General features: G+C 53.6%; 8 protein-coding genes across 8 annotated transcripts; 4 read left to right on the top strand and 4 right to left on the bottom strand.

Moving 5' to 3' along the window:
* Nucleotides 1–488: 488 nt before the first annotated feature.
* Nucleotides 489–1,718, bottom strand: SETTUDRAFT_19227 (uncharacterized protein; the record flags this gene model as incomplete). The annotated part of the gene is made up of 2 exons (XM_008026697.1): nucleotides 489–694; nucleotides 755–1,718. 2 exons carry the CDS (start codon nucleotides 1,716–1,718, stop codon nucleotides 489–491), a joined length of 1,170 nt encoding a protein of 389 aa, XP_008024888.1.
* A 990-nt stretch (nucleotides 1,719–2,708) lies between these two features.
* SETTUDRAFT_31034 (uncharacterized protein) lies at nucleotides 2,709–4,120 on the bottom strand (the record flags this gene model as incomplete). The annotated part of the gene is made up of 3 exons (XM_008026823.1): nucleotides 2,709–3,782; nucleotides 3,834–3,947; nucleotides 4,001–4,120. The coding sequence occupies 3 exons, from the start codon at nucleotides 4,118–4,120 to the stop codon at nucleotides 2,709–2,711; spliced, it is 1,308 nt and encodes a 435-aa protein (XP_008025014.1).
* Nucleotides 4,121–4,511: 391 nt separating this feature from the next.
* SETTUDRAFT_162898 (uncharacterized protein) lies at nucleotides 4,512–6,987 on the bottom strand. Its single transcript, XM_008027139.1, has one exon. The coding sequence runs from the start codon at nucleotides 6,909–6,911 to the stop codon at nucleotides 4,749–4,751; it is 2,163 nt and encodes a 720-aa protein (XP_008025330.1). The 5' UTR covers nucleotides 6,912–6,987; the 3' UTR covers nucleotides 4,512–4,748.
* Nucleotides 6,988–9,118: 2,131 nt separating this feature from the next.
* SETTUDRAFT_162897 (uncharacterized protein) lies at nucleotides 9,119–11,407 on the top strand. Its single transcript, XM_008027138.1, has one exon. The coding sequence runs from the start codon at nucleotides 9,137–9,139 to the stop codon at nucleotides 11,267–11,269; it is 2,133 nt and encodes a 710-aa protein (XP_008025329.1). The 5' UTR covers nucleotides 9,119–9,136; the 3' UTR covers nucleotides 11,270–11,407.
* Nucleotides 11,408–12,968: 1,561 nt separating this feature from the next.
* On the top strand, nucleotides 12,969–13,754 carry SETTUDRAFT_89066 (uncharacterized protein; the record flags this gene model as incomplete). Its single annotated transcript, XM_008027137.1, has 2 exons — nucleotides 12,969–13,539; nucleotides 13,606–13,754. 2 exons carry the CDS (start codon nucleotides 12,969–12,971, stop codon nucleotides 13,752–13,754), a joined length of 720 nt encoding a protein of 239 aa, XP_008025328.1.
* Nucleotides 13,755–14,389: 635 nt separating this feature from the next.
* Nucleotides 14,390–15,457, top strand: SETTUDRAFT_162896 (uncharacterized protein). The gene is made up of 4 exons (XM_008027136.1): nucleotides 14,390–14,625; nucleotides 14,690–14,703; nucleotides 14,810–14,977; nucleotides 15,111–15,457. Exons 1-4 carry the CDS (start codon nucleotides 14,424–14,426, stop codon nucleotides 15,279–15,281), a joined length of 555 nt encoding a protein of 184 aa, XP_008025327.1. The 5' UTR covers nucleotides 14,390–14,423; the 3' UTR covers nucleotides 15,282–15,457.
* Nucleotides 15,458–15,565: 108 nt separating this feature from the next.
* On the bottom strand, nucleotides 15,566–17,213 carry SETTUDRAFT_171096 (uncharacterized protein; the record flags this gene model as incomplete). Its single annotated transcript, XM_008027135.1, has 2 exons — nucleotides 15,566–16,879; nucleotides 17,060–17,213. 2 exons carry the CDS (start codon nucleotides 17,211–17,213, stop codon nucleotides 15,663–15,665), a joined length of 1,371 nt encoding a protein of 456 aa, XP_008025326.1. The 3' UTR covers nucleotides 15,566–15,662.
* A 2,172-nt stretch (nucleotides 17,214–19,385) lies between these two features.
* On the top strand, nucleotides 19,386–21,568 carry SETTUDRAFT_162893 (uncharacterized protein). The gene has a single exon (XM_008027134.1). It carries the CDS (start codon nucleotides 19,402–19,404, stop codon nucleotides 21,220–21,222), a length of 1,821 nt encoding a protein of 606 aa, XP_008025325.1. The 5' UTR covers nucleotides 19,386–19,401; the 3' UTR covers nucleotides 21,223–21,568.
* Nucleotides 21,569–21,574: the final 6 nt, after the last annotated feature.

Raw genomic sequence — 21,574 nt, 5'->3', positions numbered from 1 at the left:
CGCCGTCTCTGCTACGGGCTGGTGCTGCTGCGATACCAACTTCACCAATAGGCTACGTTCATGTGTAAACTGGGGTGCAAAACAGCTCATTGTAATCTTCATTGTTTCCCTACTACGCTGTAACATCCACTGTCACCCTGCAGAGGGGGATAAAGGACCTTGGAATTCCTATTCCAGAGCAGCATCGCAGTGTGGAAAGACTCATCCGAAAGTCCGGTGCCCAAGCCTAACCTTTTCAGGAATAAACAGTTGGGATACAGTAGGAAAAGGAGCCATGTTTAGGCTCAAATGCTGGCATTGCTGCAGGTCTTGGGCTCGGCATTGATATTGCAAAACCAGTTCAATCATCTTTGTGGGTATTCTATCAAGGATGAATATCCCCAGGAACCCTGAGCTAATAGTCCAGCCATTGGCGATACCCAAATGCGGTAGCACAAGCGCGGGGATCTACACATGCTAGCTCCATGCACACTCCAACTCCCACCACGTTACTCGCCTGACCCAACATCACTGTGCATCTCTTCAATCCGCGGCACAATCATCTTCATGAGTATGATACTATTCATCTTCTTGCGCATCCCGTTGCTGCTCATGTGGAATATCCGCTTGGCACCCTGGTCGAATTCGTGTGCACTCACTTTGTGGAGCCACAAGGATTCCATGAGGAAGACATATTCGTTCCAGTCGTCTGGACCTAAAGTACGGGTATTCGTCAGTATAGTACCTTGGAAATCATGGCGACTTCGTCTCTTACCCAGAGCCTTGCGGATACCCTCTAGTTCTAGAGGCACTTCGTAATCATAGATTGGACGTCGTTTGCGGTAGAAGCTTGAGTCAGAGAGCGAGGTTTCTTGTGCGGATTGCTTCGACTTGATGGCTTGACTGCGCGTTTCTTTCCACACGATTCTCTGTTCATACTCGCGGCTCTCATCAGTATCACTGTGGGTGTTGCTCGCATTCTTGTCATGGTTCTCTGTCTTTCCCGTTATCTCGTCTGCTTCCTTGCTGCCATCATTTATCTGGTCATCCTCCATTTTTCCTCCAAACCTCTCTTCCTCCGCCTGCTGCAGTGCGGCGAGACTCCGCCTACCAGAACCCCTGCACTTGTTGTTTGCACCTCGGCGACGTTTTTGTACTGAAATTGGAGCAGCAACTGGCGTCTCTTGTCTGCTGGTGGATCGTTGTTGTCTGGGCTTTGGAACCTTCCGTCCAGTACGTTGGCGTGGGACGTTCGGTAGGCGGGAGTTTGCTTTGAGTGGCGCTTTTCTAGGAATCTTGGCCGAAGGAAGGCGGCTGGCTTTGGCACCTAGAGGCTTTGAGGAGACGGGCGCGAAAAGTGTTGTGTTGCCAGCTGACTGGAAGTCAGATACTTGCATTGGCGAAGCATATTGACCAACGGCTTGCAAATTATTCTTATTAATGCTCACATAAGACTCTGTTCCACAAGAGTTGAGTTCAGAGGCGTTGCTGACCGCAGCGGGCAAAAGCAAGGGCCCAAGGTGATGTGGAACGAAGTTCGTATGCGACTTTGAGAATGAAGGCGTGAAGTTGAAAGTATATGAATGGAGGCCAGGAATCTCATGTGAGCCGTGGTATTTGGATTCCATATTCCCGAAGAGATTTTGATGATCGCCTGCGTCGATGTCGGGCGTGCTTGCGAGTTCGCCAGGCAGCATGTTCGCGGAAGGGGCAACAAAGTTGCACTGCTGCAGAGCCATTGGTGGTGGTGTCGCTTCTCGATGGCGAAATGTTCTTGCGACAAAGTTGTTCCGGCAAGGTTGGCTAATCGAGCAGTGAGGCTACAGCGCAATGGCAAGAGCAAGGTTGCCACGCACCAGTGACACTACTCTAACCGCGAGAATTGCAGTAGTATCTGCTTCACCGGCTATATCCAGGATTGGTATGCGGGCGTTCAGTTGAAGCGCAGAAGTGGGGGGAGAAGTTGAAGCGAGGGGCGCTTGCTGCGTTGAGATTTCGGGCACGCAAAGCGAAGGAAGGCGCCTTCACCCTCGCCTCGAGCTATGATGTCATTGAAATCCTGACCTTCACAGAGCAAAAGTAGGATGTCGATAAATCTCGAGGCTGACGCACTCTCGCATCGCAACGCCGACGCCGACGCCCTTCGCGCAAGAAGACACAGCCATCAAATTGCTGTAAATGGAGATGACCTTGATTTCATGTCCGGTACCCAATGCAAATCTGCAACGCTAATTTAGAGTATGTTGTATTTCCAATATTTACGATAGCGACTCGAGTTACTGGCATAGTGTAGATGTTTCCGGCTCCTCCTAGGGCAGCCCTTGCGAAGCCTTCCGCTTCCGACGCCATCGCTTAAGTGAACAAAGAACCAACAACGTCACTCGCAAAGGGGCAAGCTGATATACAAAAGTATCAGCCAATTGAATCCGAGAAACAGTATTCAATTATGGATGACTGCAAAGCCACCATGACCGTACTAACGCCAAGTCCAAGTATACTATCGCAATGAAATTTTTGACTGGATATGACCATGTCAAAGACTGCATAGCCAAGCGTAGCCAGAGCCGGAGCTGGGACAGGTGTTGCTAAAGTATCATCAATGTCTGCTCAGCTCGTATCTTCTCCCCTCACCCCTTCTTCCCGCTCTAGCCATGGTGACATAGGCGCATGAGAACGCTCGCTGCTACCAAGGACTGCGACAAGCAAATGCAATCAGCTTGTAGCTTGCCTCATTCTCCACCAATCTTCGCATGCTTCGCCATAGGACTATCCAGAGTTCCTGAGCTTGCAGTATAAGACCGCTTACGGAACAGACTTGCCTCATGGTGTCCCGTCACCGGAATGGCATTGCCCGACGGACTCGGAGGCGAGATGCACATCATAGCCATCTTCTGGCGCTCCAAGGCTTTCTGATAACGCGCCTGCGCTACCGCAGCGTGCTTGATCTGCAACTCCTCTGGCGGATGCATCACGCCCGATCCCGCATACGGCGCAGCTTCGAGCCAGAGCTTCTTGTCCACGGGCGAGCACGTTTTCCAGAACTCGTCAAATACCGTAAACGTGCGCAAGGCGGTAATGGGTGTCGCAACGTACTTTTCCGTGTTGTTCTTGGCCATGATGTCTGCTGCCGCCGCCTTGGAACGTCCCAGCAGCAGAGCGAGGAAGTGGATGCGCTGGGTAAAGGTGCAGTCAATGTCTTCGGAATTGAACGACATGTAATCAACCGAAAGCCTTTGAGCGAAACTAGTGACGCCACCAATGTGGATTTTGAACGCTGTGTATAGTATGTTGTGTGCGATGGCCTCGATATCCACAGGACCCGTCCACTCCCCCGTCGGCATGAACTTTTCAAACTGCCATGGTGCAGTCTTCTCATCCCAGACCTTTTCGGTGTTCGAGAGCGCCAGGCAAATCTTTTGGAGATAGAATCTGTACTGCGCATCCGTTTGTGGAAACCCGTAGCTGCCCATGGAAGGGAACCAAACTGTCTGACCGAGGTATTCGTTGGCTTGCGTTAGGTTTTGGAAGTAAAATCCCCCGAATGGGAGAGGGCGATCTGCAGCTGATGGGGTGCGCGTGGGCTGAAACCGGGACTGAGACCGGTAACCGGTGGAGGAGGAGTGGTTGAAGGGGTCTGGCATCGATGGGACTGGGTACTGGTTGAAGCTGGATGATACAGTTTTGCCCACCGGAGACGCGTACAAAAACTCATTCTGGCTGGAAGGAGAATTGGGGAGCTCATGGGACGCTCTTGGGTACTGGAAGAGCTTTTGGTTGAACATGCTAGGCTTTCCATTGTCTCCCTATTATCAGATTAGCTCGCTCCGCCCCAGAATCAACAACAGGTAACATACAGGCACTTGGAAAAGATCCTCGTCAATTATATGGGGCGTTTGTAGACCGAATGTTGAGGGCGCGTCGATATCTGGATCTTGCTCATTCTCGTCCATATTGTCCTCATAAGTGAACTGTAGGATATCAGCCAAAGCTTATTATGGAAACTTTGCGAGAAGCCACTTACACCAGCCTCACCAGTGCAACCGATCGCGCCAGACAAGAATTCAGACTGGGGATGTTTGCATTGACATTGGTCTTGCATGATGGGTGTCCCAAGTAATATATCGCGATCAGGTTCGTTCATGTTCTCCAGAGTCGGTTGACTGCGTCTTTGGTTCGAGCGTTTGGGTTGAGGGGGAGGAGGTAAAAGGTTGAAGTGAGTTCAATAATGTAACCTACAGAGACCCCCACTTGTAGCAGGAGGGCGCGTTTGTATGTTTCAACGACAGTGAAATTGGCAGGACCAACTTCAAGCTAATCCTATCTGGCAACGCATTCACCATTCAAACGTCTATGTTGAGTGTGGGGAGCGGTATTGGGAATGTTGCAATATGCCTTGAATGCGGCTTTGGATGAAACTAGCCAATCATTGACTGCGATTGAAAAGAATGGAATTGACGAACACGCTCGCTAGCGGCAGTAAGTAATACTGGAAGTCGGTTATAAACGCATATCAGTAGAAGACCAACGAGACTGCCAAACCACCACTTTGCATCGTGGTGAGCTATTATATGCCATTCGTTATTCTAAATACGCTGTAGATGTCAGTGTGGGACATGGTGGTCTCATACTGACTTCTGAAAGAAAAAACACATGACTCCTATCCGTATCCAGACGCCAGAAGATGTATGAAATCCGCTCAACCCGTTATTCTAGCCCAAACCAGACGTTATGGTAGATCCATGAATGTGAAAAAAGCGTCATTGCGTGCTCTATCCGTACAAAGTACCCTTGGTCCGCTCACTGAACTGAGTCTCGTTGTGGAGATGTTGGGTCACGTCCATTGTAGTGATGATGTGGTCGTAGTCCAGCTTTTCTCCCTTGCGACTCGCGAGCAGCCTGGCTATCTTGAGAATGTTCTTAATCTGGCGACCATTGAGGTCCATGCGTGCAAGCTCCTTCAGCTGGGCCTTGGTGATGGCATGTTCCTGCGTGGACGAATCCAGGAAGTTTTTCCACACAGTCTTACGTGACTCAACCGTGAGACCAGGATAGTCGAGAGAAATGTGGATACGCGACTGGAAAGCTGGATCGAACGTCTCAACACGGTTGGTGGTGAGGAACATGGTACCTTCGTAATATTCCAAGACGCGAAGGAAGATGGACACGAGCTTATTGCGCTCGAGTTCGTGAAGTGAGCGCTGCTCCAGGAAGACGTCTGCTTCGTCGAGCAAGAGAACGGCGTTCCATCGGCTGCACATTTCAAGAATGTCTTGCAGATTGCTCTCCAACCTTCTGGGATCAAAGCCAAGATCTCCTGCGCCCATCATGTAGAGCGGAACCTTCATCTCTTCTGCAACCGACTCGCTGGTGAGAGTCTTTCCAACACCTGGCGGACCGCAGAGTAACACAATCATGCCCTTGCCCTTGCCTTCGATAACGTCATCGAATGTATCGCGGAACTTGCGCTGTGACTCAGTGAAGCCCAGAATCAATTCCTTTTGGTTTTTGGGTAGAACCAGCCGGTCGAACGCATCAGTCTGCCATTCGATATCCTTGACGCAGTTGACAAAAAAGTTCAACCAAAGTTTGTTCTTGAGACTGTACCCACGGAGGAGGGGTGAACAAATAAGCTTCTGCTCCGAAGTCAGAGGTGCCTGCTTGGTCAATTCTTCTTCGTCCGCAAAAGCACCATCAATGGGCATTCCACTGTCGTCTTCCTCGTCCATTTCGAATTGATCCTCTTCCTCTTCTTGGTCGCCGTCAGAGTCGTATGCGTCTGCATCTGACCGAGATACATGCTGGGTTGATTCCTTTTGTGTGAAGAGAGCGACAGAAATCGATTGCGATGGGTTAAAGCGATTCCAACCGTACGTATCGATGACGATGCGACCCTTGATGTTGTACTTGTCCCTCGTTCCTAACTGACCTTTCCTCCATGCGACACCCTGGTAAGCTCGATAGTTTGCACCAGCCAGAGCTTCAACATTGGCTCCGCGCTCGATGAGGCGAGCGCGAACACTATCGCACTCGGCATGGAATTCGAGGGGATAAACACGCAGCGAAGTGATAGCGCGGGTTCCACTGTACGTGGTGATTTTCAGATTAGTCTTGTTAGTCCCGAATTTTGCTCCATCCCAGTCAACTTGCTTGCACGTCAACCAGAAGCAGGGTACGCCGTTGGCATCCTGACCATAGCCCGTCTCCACCAAAGCCATTGCTGTTTCTTGGCCGTCTTGTCGCGCGAATACGGTCGACCCCGGTTGGAAAAGCGTCCAGAGATGCTCGTAGGTCATGACGCGCTTACTCTTCATATCTTGTGAGGTATCGATCATGTTCTTGAACTCCTTTGTCAGGACGCTCTGGAGCAGCTCTGCATGTACCTTGGTTGTGCGCTTTTCTTCTGTTGCATCGCTGAGCTTGGCAATAGCATCTTGCAACTCCGACCATCGATGAATCAGAGGCTCGAATTTCCCAGAAAACTCCAGACGATTCAGACCAATGGTCACTCCAGGGTAGTTCTTCAATACGCCGGCGAGGAGCTTTTTGAGAAGCGGGCTCTGCACGACGATGGAATGGATAGACAGTACACGGCGGGGGTCATTATACACCTTGACGTTTCGCACCAGCAGTGCCCATTTTGCGGTCTTCTCGTTTTCGGCTGGGTCGCCCACATCCTCGGGTATCTCCTCCTGCCACTGGAAGCGCCCTTTCTTATCCTCTTTTCCAGAATAGAAGTGTTTCAAGCCACTCTTCATTCCAGGGTTGCAGGGCTCGTCGTCTTCATCACTGTCGACACTGACCCGGCCATTTGGCTTGCTCGTGCCGTTGACTTGTTTGTGTTTTGTTCTATTCATCATGGGACTGTCGGTGTCTGACGAGGTAGAGGATCCCGATGGAGACAAGGGTAGGCAGATTCTGTTCTGCCGGTCCATCTTCCGAAGCGTGTTGTGGTGATGTGTCTGGACCAAGGTCGCGCTACAGCTATGCTTGTATAGAGGTATAGGCAAGAGTGGGCGACTGGAGTGAAGGTGGGTGAAGTCAGAAATTGAAGCTGAATCACCTCGCCTAAAAGCCGTGTAACCAATGCGACCGGTGAGGCTGCTGCCTGTGCCAGGCTACAAGCGGAGGCCTCCCTACCACGCATTCAGAAGTGATAGGCCTACCAACAAGCCACTTGAGGTGACTCCGATAAGGGCGCAATATGGTGGGGAAAAGAAGGCAAGGCAGCCACAAATTGGTTCTTTACACGTGTATGGCTGCGGACCAGGCTCGGCATGCTGATGCCTGGAGTCTTGGGCGACCCAGCCCCCCTTCGACGACGAAGACCAACGGGCAGACATATTGATGTCATGAATCAGTAGCAGATGTGCTAATGATGAATCCCCAAGCAAGCGTAGGTGCGATCCCGAATTAGGTTTTTGGACAAGGCGGTGGGCGGGGCTGACAGTACTTAGGGCCTGAGGCTGAACATGTGTGGCGGTGCTCTGCCAAGTACGTCAGTAGATGCCTACGGCGGACCATGAACATTCCTACAGCCTGTGGCAGTGCTGGAATGTGGTGCAGCTTTGGCCATGTCTTTTTGGCCGTGCTGGCCATTACTACTCTGTTTTTGCCGTTTCTAGGAGTTCTAGCAGATTTGGCAGTCCTAGCCGTGACGCAGTTTTAGCAGTTCTGGCGTTTGTCACGTAAATAGGCGGCTAGGTTAAAATAGGGATTCCTAGTATATCTTTTACCACCTATCCAGCTAATTAGGCTTAATTTCTCTTGGTAATTTGAGCTTCCATGTAAACCACGTGAGTCATATTGCTGATCCATCCAACAATAATTTGACCGAGAAAGAAGGTATACGCTGCCCTTGGCATTCAACTATGCCAAGGCCCCGCTCGCCAAGGACGGAGCAATAGATTTCCGCACTCCTTTCTGTTCAACTTATCTGTAAAACTGATATGAAGTAAGAGTTTGTTCGATTCCTTACTATGTTATTAGTAGATATAGCTACTACGTTTCTAGTCAAAATATTGCAACACGATACCAGTGAAGCTCAATTGACTGATTGCGATGATACCTGTACAACGGAAATGATACCTTGTCCTCTGACTAGTATGTGTATTCTGCTACCGACTAGTAATTCCCGCAATAGTCGGACCGTAGGGTCATCTGCCCAACAATTATATAGATCCTATGACATCTAAACCTATTAGAACTTAGCTAAATAAGGAGCAAGTAGCTATAAAGTAGATAGAAAAAGGATTATCCCAACTGCATTGAACCTGTGTTACTCGTAGTTTGCAACATTCTTGTCACAATGAAGACGACTCCTTTTCTCACAATACTCATCACCCTTGTTCCTTCCATCTCCGCTCGCTGCCATTATATTGGTACGGGAAATCGTCAACCTTGTGCCTGGACTGTAGGTACTCTGTACAAAAGGCTTCCTTGAGTTCTACTGACATTTACTCTAGACTGCTGTTTGGGCGGTTAGTCTTCTACTAGCTTATGGTAATACTAATCGCTAAACTACAACCACCTAGTGCGACATTGGTGATAAACCTGACCTTAAAACACCTTGCAGTATGTTTGGATTAACTAAAAGGGTACGCTGAGTAGCTAACAAGATTACACAATAGCACCCATTCCTGGAACTACTGCGTTTTGCTGCGAGGCTTCGTTGTCTTGAGTAGATGTGATATAAACATCTCGTGCTAAGGCTGGGAGCTAGGCTTTGTGCATGCGAGGCGGCATATTATAGACAAGGGAAATTTCAATAGAAGTGTAATACTAAGAAAGTGGTAAGAGTAGCTCTTGAAGATTGGGCTGGATTTAAACACAATTAAGTTACTCTATGTACTCAGCTCTTGGGATCTAGAATTATGCATACATCAGACTCTTAGCACCTCTTCGAATTAGATAAACAAGGGAAAACTACAGCTTAGTTTGCCACAGTAGAGTGGAGGAAATAGTAGGGTTTTTTCTCTCGATAGAGTGTTCACGAATCCATTTCCGACGGGTGGCGCAATAGTCCGCCGGAGATGCCCCGCGCGACCGGCGTCGGCGTTTGCGCCCCGCGCCATCTTTTTTATTCCTCGTGCTCGCCCACGTTTTTTGCGACGCCCATCCAAGACACCCTCGGCAGGCCTCAGGCGCTCTCTGGCCCAGCATGACTACTCTGATCAAGGTGCCCTGCTCGTCAGCCAACATTGGCCCCGGTTTCGACGTCATCGGTCTTGCGCTCAACCTTTACCTCGAGGTCGAGGTTACAGTCACCAACAAGGACAAGTCCGACCATACGCTCAATTGCAAGGTCACTTACGAAGGCGTGGGCGCAGAAGACGTTCCTCTTGTTGCCCAGGATAACCTCATCACGCGAACGGCCGTATACGTCCTCCGCTGCCATGGCATCCGCGAATTTCCCCCCGAGACACACGTACACGTCAAGAACCCGATACCCTTGGGACGAGGCTTAGGCTCCTCTGCCGCAGCCATTGTGGCAGGCGTACACATAGCCAACGAAGTAGGCAACCTCAAGCTGTCAAGGGCGCGCATGCTCGACTACTGCCTGATGGAAGAGCGCCACCCCGACAATGTCGCAGCAGCCCTCTACGGAGGCTTTGTTGGCACGTACCTGAACGAACTCTCACCCGAGGATACCGAGCGCCTCGAGATTCCGCTCAGCGAAGTCCTGCCCCAGCCCGCAGGAGGCGTAGACACTGGTCTGCGCCCACCCGAGCCTCCTCTGAACATTGGGCACTACACCAAGTTTAACTGGTCGCCCACCATCAAGTGTGTCTGCGTCATACCACAATTCGAAGTGTCGACAGCAAAGGCACGTGCTGTGTTACCCGAAATGTATTCAAGGAAAGATGCCATTTTCAACATGCAGCGTCTGGCTGTCCTCACGACCGCTCTCGGCCAAGCCACACCCGACCCCGACATGATCTACACGGCCATGCAAGACAAGTTCCACCAGCCATATCGTAGCGGCCTAATCCCTGGCCTAACCGAGATATTGCAATCCGTCACGCCACAGTCACACCCCGGTCTGCTGGGCATCTGCCTTTCCGGTGCCGGCCCGACGATACTCGCCCTCGCTACGGAGAACTTTGACAATATTGCAGAGCATCTGCTGCAGGAGTTCAAGAAGGAGGGCATAACATGCGATTGGAAGCTGCTTGAGCTAGCCGAAGAGGGCACGATTGTCACGCGTTCGGCAAACACATCACAACCAGCTGGCGAGGCCCTGACATATGCATCGTCTGGCGTCAGCATCGATGCCGGCAACCAGCTGGTGAAGCAGATCAAGGCGCTGACGGCCAGCACAAAGCGGCCTGGAGCTGATGGCAAGATTGGCGGATTTGGCGGACTGCTCGACCTGCAAGCCGCTGGATACACAGAGGCACCCATACTCGTGGGCGCTATCGATGGCATCGGCACAAAGGTCAAGATTGCTTTCGAGATGGGCAAGCACGACACGGTTGGCATTGACCTTGTGGCCATGAATGTCAACGACCTGGTCGTTCAGGGAGCGGAGCCGCTCATGTTCCTGGACTATTACGCGTGCAGTAAGCTCGATGTGGAGGGTGCAGCAAAGTTTGTTGAGGGAGTTGCCAATGGCTGCCGGCAATCTGCATGCGCGCTCGTAGGTGGAGAGACTGCAGAGATGCCTGGCATCTACCAAAAGGGCGAGTATGACGCAGGCGGAGCGGCCATTGGAGCAATCAAGCAGGGCGCGACGATATTGCCAGACACGGCGTCCATGGCGGAAGGCGATGTCTTGTTGGGCCTTGGATCGAGTGGGGTCCACTCCAACGGGTTCTCGCTTGTTCGACGGATCGTTGAGTCGCAGGGCCTGGCATACTCTGATAGCTGCCCTTGGAGCTCCGGTGAGAATTTAGGCACAGCTCTCCTGACGCCAACTAAGATCTACGTCAAGCCGTTGCTAGCTGTAGCTCGGCGGGGCCTGATCAAGGGTATGGCCCACATTACCGGCGGCGGGCTGCTCGAGAACATCCCGCGCATGTTGCCGGAGACGCTTAGTGCTGAACTGGATGCAAAGGCATGGCCCGTTCTAGACGTGTTCAAGTGGTTGAAGAAAGCGGGTCGAATGGAGCACGCCGAATTTGCGAGAACCTTCAACACGGGTCTGGGTATGGTGCTTGTAGTCAGCCAGGAGAACGTGCGGACGACCATGGAGCGGCTGCAAGAGTATGGCGAGAAGGTCTACGTGGTTGGGTCTCTGAAGAAAAGGACGGGCGAGGAATGCATTGTGAACAACATGGACGTGTGGGGTTGAGTCTGCTTTGCTGCGTCGGTGAACGCAAACGTGTAGAAGAAAAGGCATGTCTTGGAGCACTTGGACTGGGACCGTTCTAGCCTTGCATCGGAAATCCCCGCCATTGAAGCGGCGTATGAAGCAAATATATACCCACCTTTTTGCTGAGCTTGTAGAGCAGCGTGCTGCGGGACAAACGGAAGGGCATTGCCATGGAAATGTGGTCGTGGTGGAGCGGGCGTGTTTGTGTCAGAGACGGCAGGCGTGGGCTCAGTGTTTCATGATATGTACGAGCAAAGGTGGTGGCATGTGTATAGGGCGGCGATGGCGCAATTGCTGGGGCCCATGGCAAGTGTGTCGGTGAGGCTTGGCCTGGAAAGCTGAGGAGGGAGCGCTAGCATCCGGGACGGCTGCTTTGGGGCTGCGTGCATGTGCATATGCAAGCCACGACGTGGTATGGGGACCAGAGGGCTGGCGGATGCGAGGACGCGTCAAGTGTCAAGCTGTCTGTGGCTGTCCAGGCGACGGCATGGCTCCGATGGAGCCACGGCGGGCGGGCGGGAGAGGGTGAATGGTGACGTTGCGAGGGCTTGAGGCCAGCTTGCCAGTGCTTGGGCGCTATCGGGCGGGCGCAGAGCTGCCACTGCTTAGATGTGAAACTAGCCGGGTCATAAGTGTGCGAGGGTTGCAAACCAGCGTCGCACACACGCCCACTTGCCCCCCAGCCTCCCGCTCGACCTTCTAGAACGCCTCACCGCCGGAGGCGGCATTAGCTACCTTGGGCTACAGCCATGGATTACGTGGGGAACTCTGTGCGGCCCTCGAGCATGCCGCTCTCTCAAGGCGAGCACAAGCTGACAGCGACGTGACGCCGCATATCATGTAATAGATTGCGACTCAGGCGGCAGCACATGGCAATAATATACATGGCCAAATCCATGGGATCCATGGACGAGGCCAGGCAGCGAATCTGTTGAGGGACGCCTGCTGAAGTCGAGCATGACTCTTGGCCGCCCCCCCGGCGAGCCCAGTCAGCCGTCGGGGGGTGCTTGGAGAGAGAGAGGGACGGCCAGCGCGCGTGCGAGTGCGAGTGCGAGTGCCATGGACGAGGCAGCGCGCGAGACGGGGCGAGATGCAGAGGGAGAGCGGGCGGTCGATATTCCGAGCAGCGCGGTGGTAGTGTGGTGTGGTGTGGTATGTGTGTGTGTGTGTGTGTGGTGTCGAGTGGTGTGGTGGTGTGTGGTGCCAGTGCTGAGCCGCTGAACGGGCTAGACTGTGTGGGGCGCCACGCTGCCGGGCGGCGCCGGTGATTGGCCGGCGCGCGCTGCTGGTGTGGCTCCAAGGGCCAAGGCCTGTGTGTGCTGGTGTGTACGCGGACCGGCTGCCAGAACGGCTAACTTTTTTTTTCTTGCTCCGACTCAGACGGCTCAGCACAGTCTTTGGCGCTGGGCACTCGGTGCACTCCTTGCCCTCGATTCTCTCCCACAAGCCTGCTCGCTTCTAGGTTGGTGCCGCCGAGTTGGGGTGTGTGTGTGTGTGTGTGTGTGTGTGTAGTGGAGGGGGGAGGGGGGTTGCGTGGTCAAGGCTTGCTGCAGTGTAATGTTGTCAGACTCGGGCCGTATCGCATCATCCTTACCCGACCTATCTCACCACCCCCCCCCAGACACGACTCACCGATTACTACTTATCTGTTCGGGCCCCCCTCCCCCCTTCCTTCATAATGTCTGCTCCCCTCCCCGCCAGTGCAACAAGTCCTGCCAACGCCCCCCTCCAAGCCGACGCAACCGCCGCGCACCCCCCCGCACACCAGCCCGACCCTACCCTCGAGTCCAACGACCATGGCTCCTCCCAAGGCCGGCTCACCACCACCGGTCCCTCCGCCACCGCCGAACTCGCCAGTCTTAAAGCCAAGCTGAGGGCGTCGCTCCGCCTGTTCAATGATTTTCCCAAGCCCGGCGTCCTCTTCGAAGACATCATGCCCCTGTTTGCGAGCCCGGCGCTACACGAGGACCTGCTGCGCGGCCTGGAACTTGCCGTCGAGACGCAATTCGGCGCCCCCGGCAAGCCTGACGTGGTGGTTGGACTGGATGCGCGTGGTTTTCTGTTTGGTCCCAGTCTAGCCTTGAGAATGGGCGCCAGTTTTGTGCCGGTGCGCAAGAAGGGAAAGTTGCCCGGCCCGTGCGAGACTGCAGAGTACGAGAAGGAATACGGCAGCGATTTCTTCCAGATGCAGGCCGATGCGGTCAAGAGCGGCCAGAACGTGCTGATTGTTGACGACATCATTGCCACTGGTATGTTGATGCTGTTGGGCTCTGCATGAGTCCTAGTACGCGATTCTCGCTAACAACAACACACAGGCGGCTCTGCATGTGCTGCGGGAACACTGGTCAAGAAGCTCGGTGGAAACGTCATTGGCTATCTTTTCATTGACGAAGTCCCCTTTTTGAAGGGCCGCGATAAGCTCGACGCGCCGGTGCACACGCTATTGTTCGCACCCCAAGAATAGACGCTGGGACAAGAGAGAGCCATCCCAGCTCTTGGAGCTCGAGTTTCGGTTGGGATTCGATGCTCGTGCATGAAACTTGCATGTTACAGTACCTATCACGCAGTATACATCAGGCGCATTGCATACGGACGGCATTGGTCAAAGTTTGGGACATACGGGTACATGGCGACGAAGATATGCCCTGCATGGGGGAAGATGACGGGAGGAAATACCACTACACGCTCATGTGCATATTGTTGACGATAGTCTCTGCTCGCTGCACCATTTCAATCAGAATCTAGACATGCCCATCTTACTTATCAACCTGGCCATGTCGTTGCCAACGTCCCTGCTCTTGCTTTTCCCGTCGCAAAAACCCCTACCCAGGTCGAGAAAATCTCACACGTTACCCCTCCATGCTGCCGCACGTGCCCACGCTAACGTGCGAATCAGGAAGGTGGGGTTGCTTCTCATTGGTTCCGATGCCGGCCGCCAGCAACCAATGCGGATGCCCCTCACCCAAGCTTATCCTGCTGATGTAATAGGCCCAACAGCGCGCGCCTGGTACGTACGGCGTGTGAGCTGCGAGTGCGGGTGAATTGAACCGAACAAACTACTACGTAACAACTGGGCTATCAAGCCCGGTGATAGCCTACTTTTGCCAGACTTAGATAAAGTGTTTCCGCCCCCATGCACATGTTACAGCGTGTTGCTTTTTCTCGGCGCCTCATCGGTTCTGCGGCCAAAAGTACCTCTACAGCTACAACTTTGACTTTGCTACCTCGATCACGACCTCAACTACGACTACCAATTGGAAACAGAGCAATTTCACAAGAGCAGGTTAGAAACATGTCGGGTATCAAGAGCGTCTTTACCGCCAATGCGTGTCCTCGTAAGTTGTGTAGTCTGTAATGTTGGAAAGTGGGGGGAATGGTGCTGACAATGGATGAATGTAGCTGCTGGACCTTACGTACGTTTCTCCCTCACAGCCTGATTCTACATGCACGCTACGACGCGTCTACGAGAGCCCAAATCGCCATGTCCACAGCCCAAGCTCATGCTGATGCGTCCCGTAGTCTCAAGCCATCATCGCCGGCCCCAGCATCTTCGTCTCGGGCCAGATCCCCGCCGACACAAAGGGCAACCTGATTGAGGGCAGCATTGCGGACAAGACCAAGATGTGCTGCGAGAACATCAAGGGTATCCTCACCGAGGCGGGCGTTTCCCTCGACAGGGTGGTCAAGGTGCGTCTTCACAAGGGCCTTTGCTATTTCCATGTTACCCTCAGCTTGTGCAAGGACCCCGCATGATTTGAGCGCGCAGTTAGCTCATGGAGAGGGAAACTCGAGGGGACTCGTGTGCTAACTCATGTCTCAGGTTAACGTCTTCCTCGACGACATGGCGCACTTTGCCGAGATGAACGGCGTCTTTGAGCAGTACTTCCCCCACAAACCTGCACGCAGCTGTGTCGCCGTCAAGCAGCTGCCCAAGGGCGTCCCCGTCGAGATCGAGTGCATTGCTTACAATGGTATGGGCTCGAAGCTATGAGGCGTAGAGCTGATGTTGATAATGCATAGGTTAAGCACCGATACCCTCAGAGCAGACGGCATGGAAGATTGTCTGGTTGCGAATTCCAGGGATCAATATGAATGCCAGTCTCTCAATGCTTTCGAAATATAAAAAATATAATAAACAAATTTTCAACGACAGTTGTCGACTCTTGTCTGTTCACATTCAAACCCTCGTGCAAACACGTCAATATGCCAGTATCGTCTCGTGCTTTGCCCCCTCTTAGCAGCCTTTCCCTGAGTGCCATTTCATATCTACTCATTATTATTACGTATGTTAATCGACTATTGGAAACAACTAATATAGAACATGTTCTCCGTCTAGACTTGTAAAAGACCCAACAACATCCCAGCTCTCTATCTACGACCGCACGTGAACGCGACACCCATCACCCGGCGCCAGCACAAGCGTCAGGGCCTGTCTCTCACGATCAATTTCCTCGATTGGCTCATCGTGCGGCAGACTCATGTGCGGAAACATTTGAATCAGTCTCGTGACCGTGTAGCCCAGCATCAGCAGCGCATACTCCTGCCCCAAGCACACGCGGGGCCCGCCATTGAACGGAAGATAGCCATACCCTATTTTGCGGAACAAGGTCCCGTCTTCCCATCGCTCGGGCCGGAACTCAAGCGCGTCGGCGCCATACAGGTCTTTGCGCCGGTGCATCGCGTAGACGAAATACCCAACGACGTCGCCTTTGCGCACCAGGAAGGGTGCTTGGCCATCGGGGCCTCCGCCAACCGGGAGCGTCGTCGTGCGCACTGCCGTACGTCCATTGACGGGTGCAATCGGGTACAGGCGAAGCACTTCTTTGATCACGGCATCCAGATACGGCATGCGCTTCAGGATGGTGCGCGTGGGGCATGGCGCCTCTTTCCCAGTGCCGATTGTCGCCTCGATTTCTACGCGAAGCTTCTCCAGGACCTGGGGGTGGCGCACGAGCAGGCGGAACATCCAGGAGAGCGAACAGGCGGTTGTGTCTCTGCCTGCTAGCAGCACGCTGACGCACTGGTCGCGGATGAACTTGTGGTCTCGCGTTTTGCGAAGCAGCGCATCGATGAAGGTGCGGGCTTTTTTCTCGCCCGTCTCAGCAGGAGTTTGGGGCGATGCATTGGAGCTGTCGAGGGCGCCTCGTATGCCTTGCTCGATGAAATCATGCGTTATCTTGCACGCGCGCTGGAACTTGGGCGGGTTCGCAAGCCAGTAGTAGTTTCCCAGGCGGCCGCGATGCGACAGATACTCCTGTGCAACGAGGAATGCTTCGGCAAACTCGCTGTCTTTTGCGGCGCTCTCTCCGTTCCGCGACTGGCCCATTGTGTTTCCGAATAGCAGGTATAGTGTGGTGTTGAGGGATAGCTCGAAGAATAGTGGCTGCAGATCGACGACGGCATTGTCCTGTATGCTCTGGATGAGGTCTTCGACTGCGTTATTGATCACCTCGTAGTTTTGCTCGCGGTTCGCGGCTAGCTGTGGACGGATCAGTGCTCGGGAATGCTTCCAGGCTTCGCCGTCTTGCGTGAAGATGCTGCTTCCCAGTAAAGGGCCAAAGTTGTTGGTGCGCTTCCCAAAACCAAAGTCTGCATTGCTGTCAACTCGGCCGTGAACATGGTACGTGGGTGGTGCTGGTTTATATGCTGACCTTCAAATTGGGTGGACAGAATTGCCTCGATGTTCCTGGGCTCGACTGTGTTGAACGCTTTTTGGCCCACTGCCAATCGTCAGTACTGCAGCGTATCGCACCACGATACATGGCTTACGAAGGCGCTGCTCGTGCGTCATCCCAGAAGACTCGATGACTTCGAGGAAGAATTGTAGTAGTGTTTGAGCTTTGTTTTGGCGACCTGCTCGGACCAGCAGATCCAGGCCCAAGGGCCATTTGGTTGCTACATGGGGCAATGGCCTGCATCCCATTCGTGCTGCGAATGCATCTTCTTCCTTTGAAGTGTGAATTGGAATATTTGAGTCAATGTTAATGCGAGTTGTACCTTTCTTCGGGCTCGTATTTGCCACAGTCTGTAAGAGAGAAAGCTCAGTGCTACTGTGATGACGATCAAGGTTCGCAAACTGATCGTGTCAAAAAGAGTAGTTGAGGCCATGGTGCCTAGCGAATGTTTCACGCTCCACTAGGACAGATACCGTGAGGGGGGAGATGGAGGAGAAGGAGAGGCTTCGAGGCCCAGAGACTCGTCTGGATAGCTTCTTGTATGTGTGATGAAGAGGCCCCCGCAATGAGGGGATAGCCTCATCACTTTGTGTAGTACCATGGTCAAAGGCAATGCTTCCATATCGAAACTGTTGCAGTGGTATTGTGTGCAAGTTCTCAGGGTCTTGTGGAGTTTGGCATCACTTTCCCAGCAATACTCAACTGACCTATCCGGGGAGAAAGCAGGCTCAGATATGATGTGAGAATTTCGAAACATAGTGCGGTACCAGATAAAATGCCGTCTGGTGGAACTCAGGGTCTACACGCCCATTTGGCATGTGACTGTGTCTGGCAGTGATAAGGTCTGGATGTGTTGACACATAGCGTCCGCTCTGCACGAACCAGTGTCACGCAACGGCTCTGCAACACCCTTGCAGCTTGCTAGAGGCCGTCTCTTTCGATAGTCTCGCCATCCAAGCAGGGTGCGAGCTTGAATGCGATTGGTAGCAGTCGGAGACACGCGGATTTCTCTGCTGGACGGTGGTTCCTTCGCTTATTTCCACCCACTAGATGCAGTGGAGGCGTGGTGTGTGGTGCTGGTTGGATCTAGCCAGAGGAGAGCATACGGCGTGCAAGCTTGGGTACGGTTGCATTGATATCAGGTCGGCTGTGGATTCGGTACTCAGAAGGCTGAAGTGCGATCGTAGATGCGGATGGAATGCGTCAGTCTTTCACTGTATCTGCCTTAGCCAGCGGTTCAGGGTCGAGGTCAGCACACTCGGCAAGCCAGGGTCGGCCACCAGTAGGAGGCGTTGCGGGCGGAAAGGCTGTGGTGATTTGAAGCGGTCAGTGTTGGCACAGCGTATCCATCCGCTCGGCGCAAGGGCAGTGCCCAGAGTATAATGCTTGCATAAGACGGGACGGTCTACTCACCCTCGTGCTCGTGACCTGGGGGCGAGACGGCGCCCCAGGCCCGATGCAGCCTAGTGTCGGGCCGTCCTGCCGCCCGGGCTATGGCGCCAGCGCGGACCCGCCACCACCGCGTTTCCCCCGCCAAACACAGCAACCCTCGCCCATGCCCACGAACTCGAGCACACACTAGCACCTGGAAGTCACTTCACCAGTCGCCTCGCCGATGGCGAGCTCAAATAGACGCCGGATCTCCCTGCTTTGCCGCCGGCTATCGGGCGCCGCTTGTGCACCGCCGCTGCGTCTGACAGCGCAACGCACCAAGCTGTAATCTGCGACTGCATACATGCGGAGCCGTAGCCTTTACTCATCCACATTGCCCCTCTAGGCTGCACTGCTGGCCCAATGGAAATTGCTCCATAATTGCCGATGTGCGTGTTCATGTGCGCTGCACAAGATGCCCTCTGAGGTCGCTTACCGCGTTTATGGGGCCATGTGGGTACCGTCTGAACTGTCATGGCCAGCAGAGCGGTTAGTTTGCCCCCAATCCGACCACGACTTATCTCGAACGGGCTGCATGTAGGATGCCACGCAAGGCGCTATGTCGCCAGACGCCGCTAGCATTAGCCGCTTTGTATTGCTTTTCCGTAGCTCGAGCTACACTCGGTCGAATCAGCTCCACCGCTTCTGCACTACCAACGTGGCATTCCACTGCGCCCAATCACTTTTTCGACAAAACCACATACTTTCGTATCCTGTGCCTATCATTGCTACACGCATTTCCAGACGTGGTAGTCGCTGCACCCCGTCGATCACGGAACCCTGCAACGCCGTGCAGCGAAGGATTCGCACTTGCTGGGCAAAGGATTCCTCGCGCCAATACCCGCCTCAGCATCTGTTTCCCAGTTTTGCTAAGAGAACGCCGTCTACCTGGGGTAGCCTGGTATTTCATGTTCCCCCTCTTTCCTGTTTTTCCTGTCCGCAGAGTTGTGCATGTTAATACACCTATATCAGCCTCGATATCAATAAATCCGGGCCACCGCCGACATGGCTTCCGCTAACCACAACTCATATACCACAACCCAGTACCTGGCGCAGCAACGGACTCAAAATGTCACAACCCCCGGCGGCAGCTGTTCCACCACACTAACAGGAGTCAAAGATGCCGACTTTGTCGCTATTGGCCTTGGAGGCACAAACATGCTGGCCATGTTATGGACCATAGCCATGGGCCGACGGGCGGTCGGTGTTGAGCTCCGTGGCGACCCCTTTCTAGGCGTACACTGGAACATTCGCGAGGACATGTACCACCAGCTGGGACTCATCGACAAAATGATGTGGGATCGCTACGGCATCGAGAACGCACCAAAGAGACTGGACGGCTCGTTGCTGAGCCTCGCCGACTTGTTCTATTCCACTCGGACCGTGTCTCGGGATATCATTCCAGGAGCAATCATTGAAGGCTACGACAAGTGCAACCACATGGTCGGAGACATCCACAACATCGAATACATTGACGATCGATGGAAGGATGGAAAACCACATCGCACCGTAACATGTGTGCCCGGACCGACTATTCCTAGTGAGCCTGATGCCGGCAAGATCCGGACTGATATGCATCAAGTCCTTGATGGGCCATCGACGTGGCAAGCCGCCGCTTTCGCCGTACAGCTTCTTCTCCGCAGATACCTCGAGCAACTCGAGAGGATTGACCTGAAAGCCGGAAGAACACCTCGATGCCGACTGTTCACCAAACATCGCGTGGTACAGGATGGGAGCGGAATGGTCCGTCTTCCTTGTGGTCGAGTACACATCCGTATCGAGGAAGTCACCGAGGTTCAATTCCATAACGATCTCCAGCGCATCCGCACACCGGGAAGCGATTTCATCGATCTCGGCGTTCCGGAACTCTTCAGCATCGCCACAGGCGTCAATTGCCGCGAAGCCGAGAGGCTAGGCTTCCAACAACACGACGTCGATGTCGACCATGGCGACGGACAAGGACCAAAAGTCGCTCAAGCCGACTTTGTCGCTGGCCAATTCAACATTCTCGTCGATGGACGTCTGCGGCGCCGCATTGCTTCAGAGTTTGATCAGCATGGCAACGAGAGCTGGGTACGACAGATTGCCGTTGGCCACGAAAACGACCCACGAGTAGCCTGGGTCATTGTCGAGGTACCCGAACACATATCCCTATGTCCTGCTGAGCGCGGCATCGTCTGCCCAACCACAAGCAAAGACTCGGCCGAGTACTTTGCCGCCTACCAGCTCCTCCTCTACGACTACTTCATCTCGCAAGCCTCGCTCGTCCTCGAAATCCCGCCTGACGAGCTCCGCCGCGTAAGCATGATCTACGGCCCCAAACCCTTCAGCCTCGTCGAGCGCATCGGGTACGACTCCCGCATCGCGACCAACGGTGTTGTCGCTGGCGACTCATTCGGCAACGGACACTTTCTACACTCGGCAGGCGCAATGTGCGGGATGCTCGGCCACGCCTACCGCTTCCTCGAGTACTGGCAGCGCCGCGCCGACGGCGCACACTGCGCCGAATCCTCGATCCGCCTTCTCGCCGACCGCATCAAGGCCGACACGGAAGCCCTTCTCGAAGTCAGTGCCAAGGAGTTCAGCCAGGCGCTTCCGAGCAACTTTGGCGCCGAGCGCGGCAGAAAAGTCGCCGCCGCCAGTGGCATTGCACATGACAGACGCGCCAAGGTCAGCGGCAAGCGGGCTAGGAGGTGGGACCAGGCGCCGCTCAACCCGACGGATTGGCGGAGAGTCTTTATGAAGAATGGACGCACATGGAGTGGCAAATTGCCCGACATTGACAAGAGGCATCCTGCCATGCGGATGGAGAGGGCGAGGCTTTGAGATTGTAGAATTTCTGGTTCGTGTTTTTTTTGTGTGTGGTTTTGATTCAGAAAAGTGTATATATCATGTTCTTTTTTCTCTCTCTCTCTCTCTCTTTCTCTCTCTTCAGACTGCGCGACGTAAAGTAGTGTACTTGTGCATTTCTACCAGAATGCTGAATCGCGATTAATTCCTGCTTGATTTCAAATCGCCTCGTGCGTCTAGTTGTAAAGCAGAGTCAATGTTTAGTTTTTTTTCCCTCTCTCTAAGAAGGTTGGAGGTGGCTTGGTGGCGCCATCGAACGAACATCAGTCATGAATTGGGTTTTGATTGGTACTTAGACGACATGATAACCTGGTACATTGCGTAATAT

The sequence above is a fragment of the Exserohilum turcica genome (genome assembly GCF_000359705.1).
Source record: "Exserohilum turcica Et28A unplaced genomic scaffold SETTUscaffold_2, whole genome shotgun sequence".
Classification (NCBI taxonomy): Eukaryota; Fungi; Ascomycota; class Dothideomycetes; order Pleosporales; family Pleosporaceae; genus Exserohilum; species Exserohilum turcicum.
Note: the sequence above shows the minus strand (reverse complement) of the source record. Positions and strands in the feature narration are given on the sequence as shown.

Coding starts and splice junctions, on each gene's coding strand:
- SETTUDRAFT_162898 (XM_008027139.1), bottom strand. CDS start 6,911: ATGGACCGGCAGAACAGAATCTGCCTACCCTTGTCTCCATCGGGATCC.
- SETTUDRAFT_162897 (XM_008027138.1), top strand. CDS start 9,137: ATGACTACTCTGATCAAGGTGCCCTGCTCGTCAGCCAACATTGGCCCC.
- SETTUDRAFT_162896 (XM_008027136.1), top strand. CDS start 14,424: ATGCACATGTTACAGCGTGTTGCTTTTTCTCGGCGCCTCATCGGTTCT. Junction 14,978..15,110: donor CCCTCGACAGGGTGGTCAAG/GTGCGTCTTCAC, acceptor CTCATGTCTCAG/GTTAACGTCTTCCTCGACGA.
- SETTUDRAFT_162893 (XM_008027134.1), top strand. CDS start 19,402: ATGGCTTCCGCTAACCACAACTCATATACCACAACCCAGTACCTGGCG.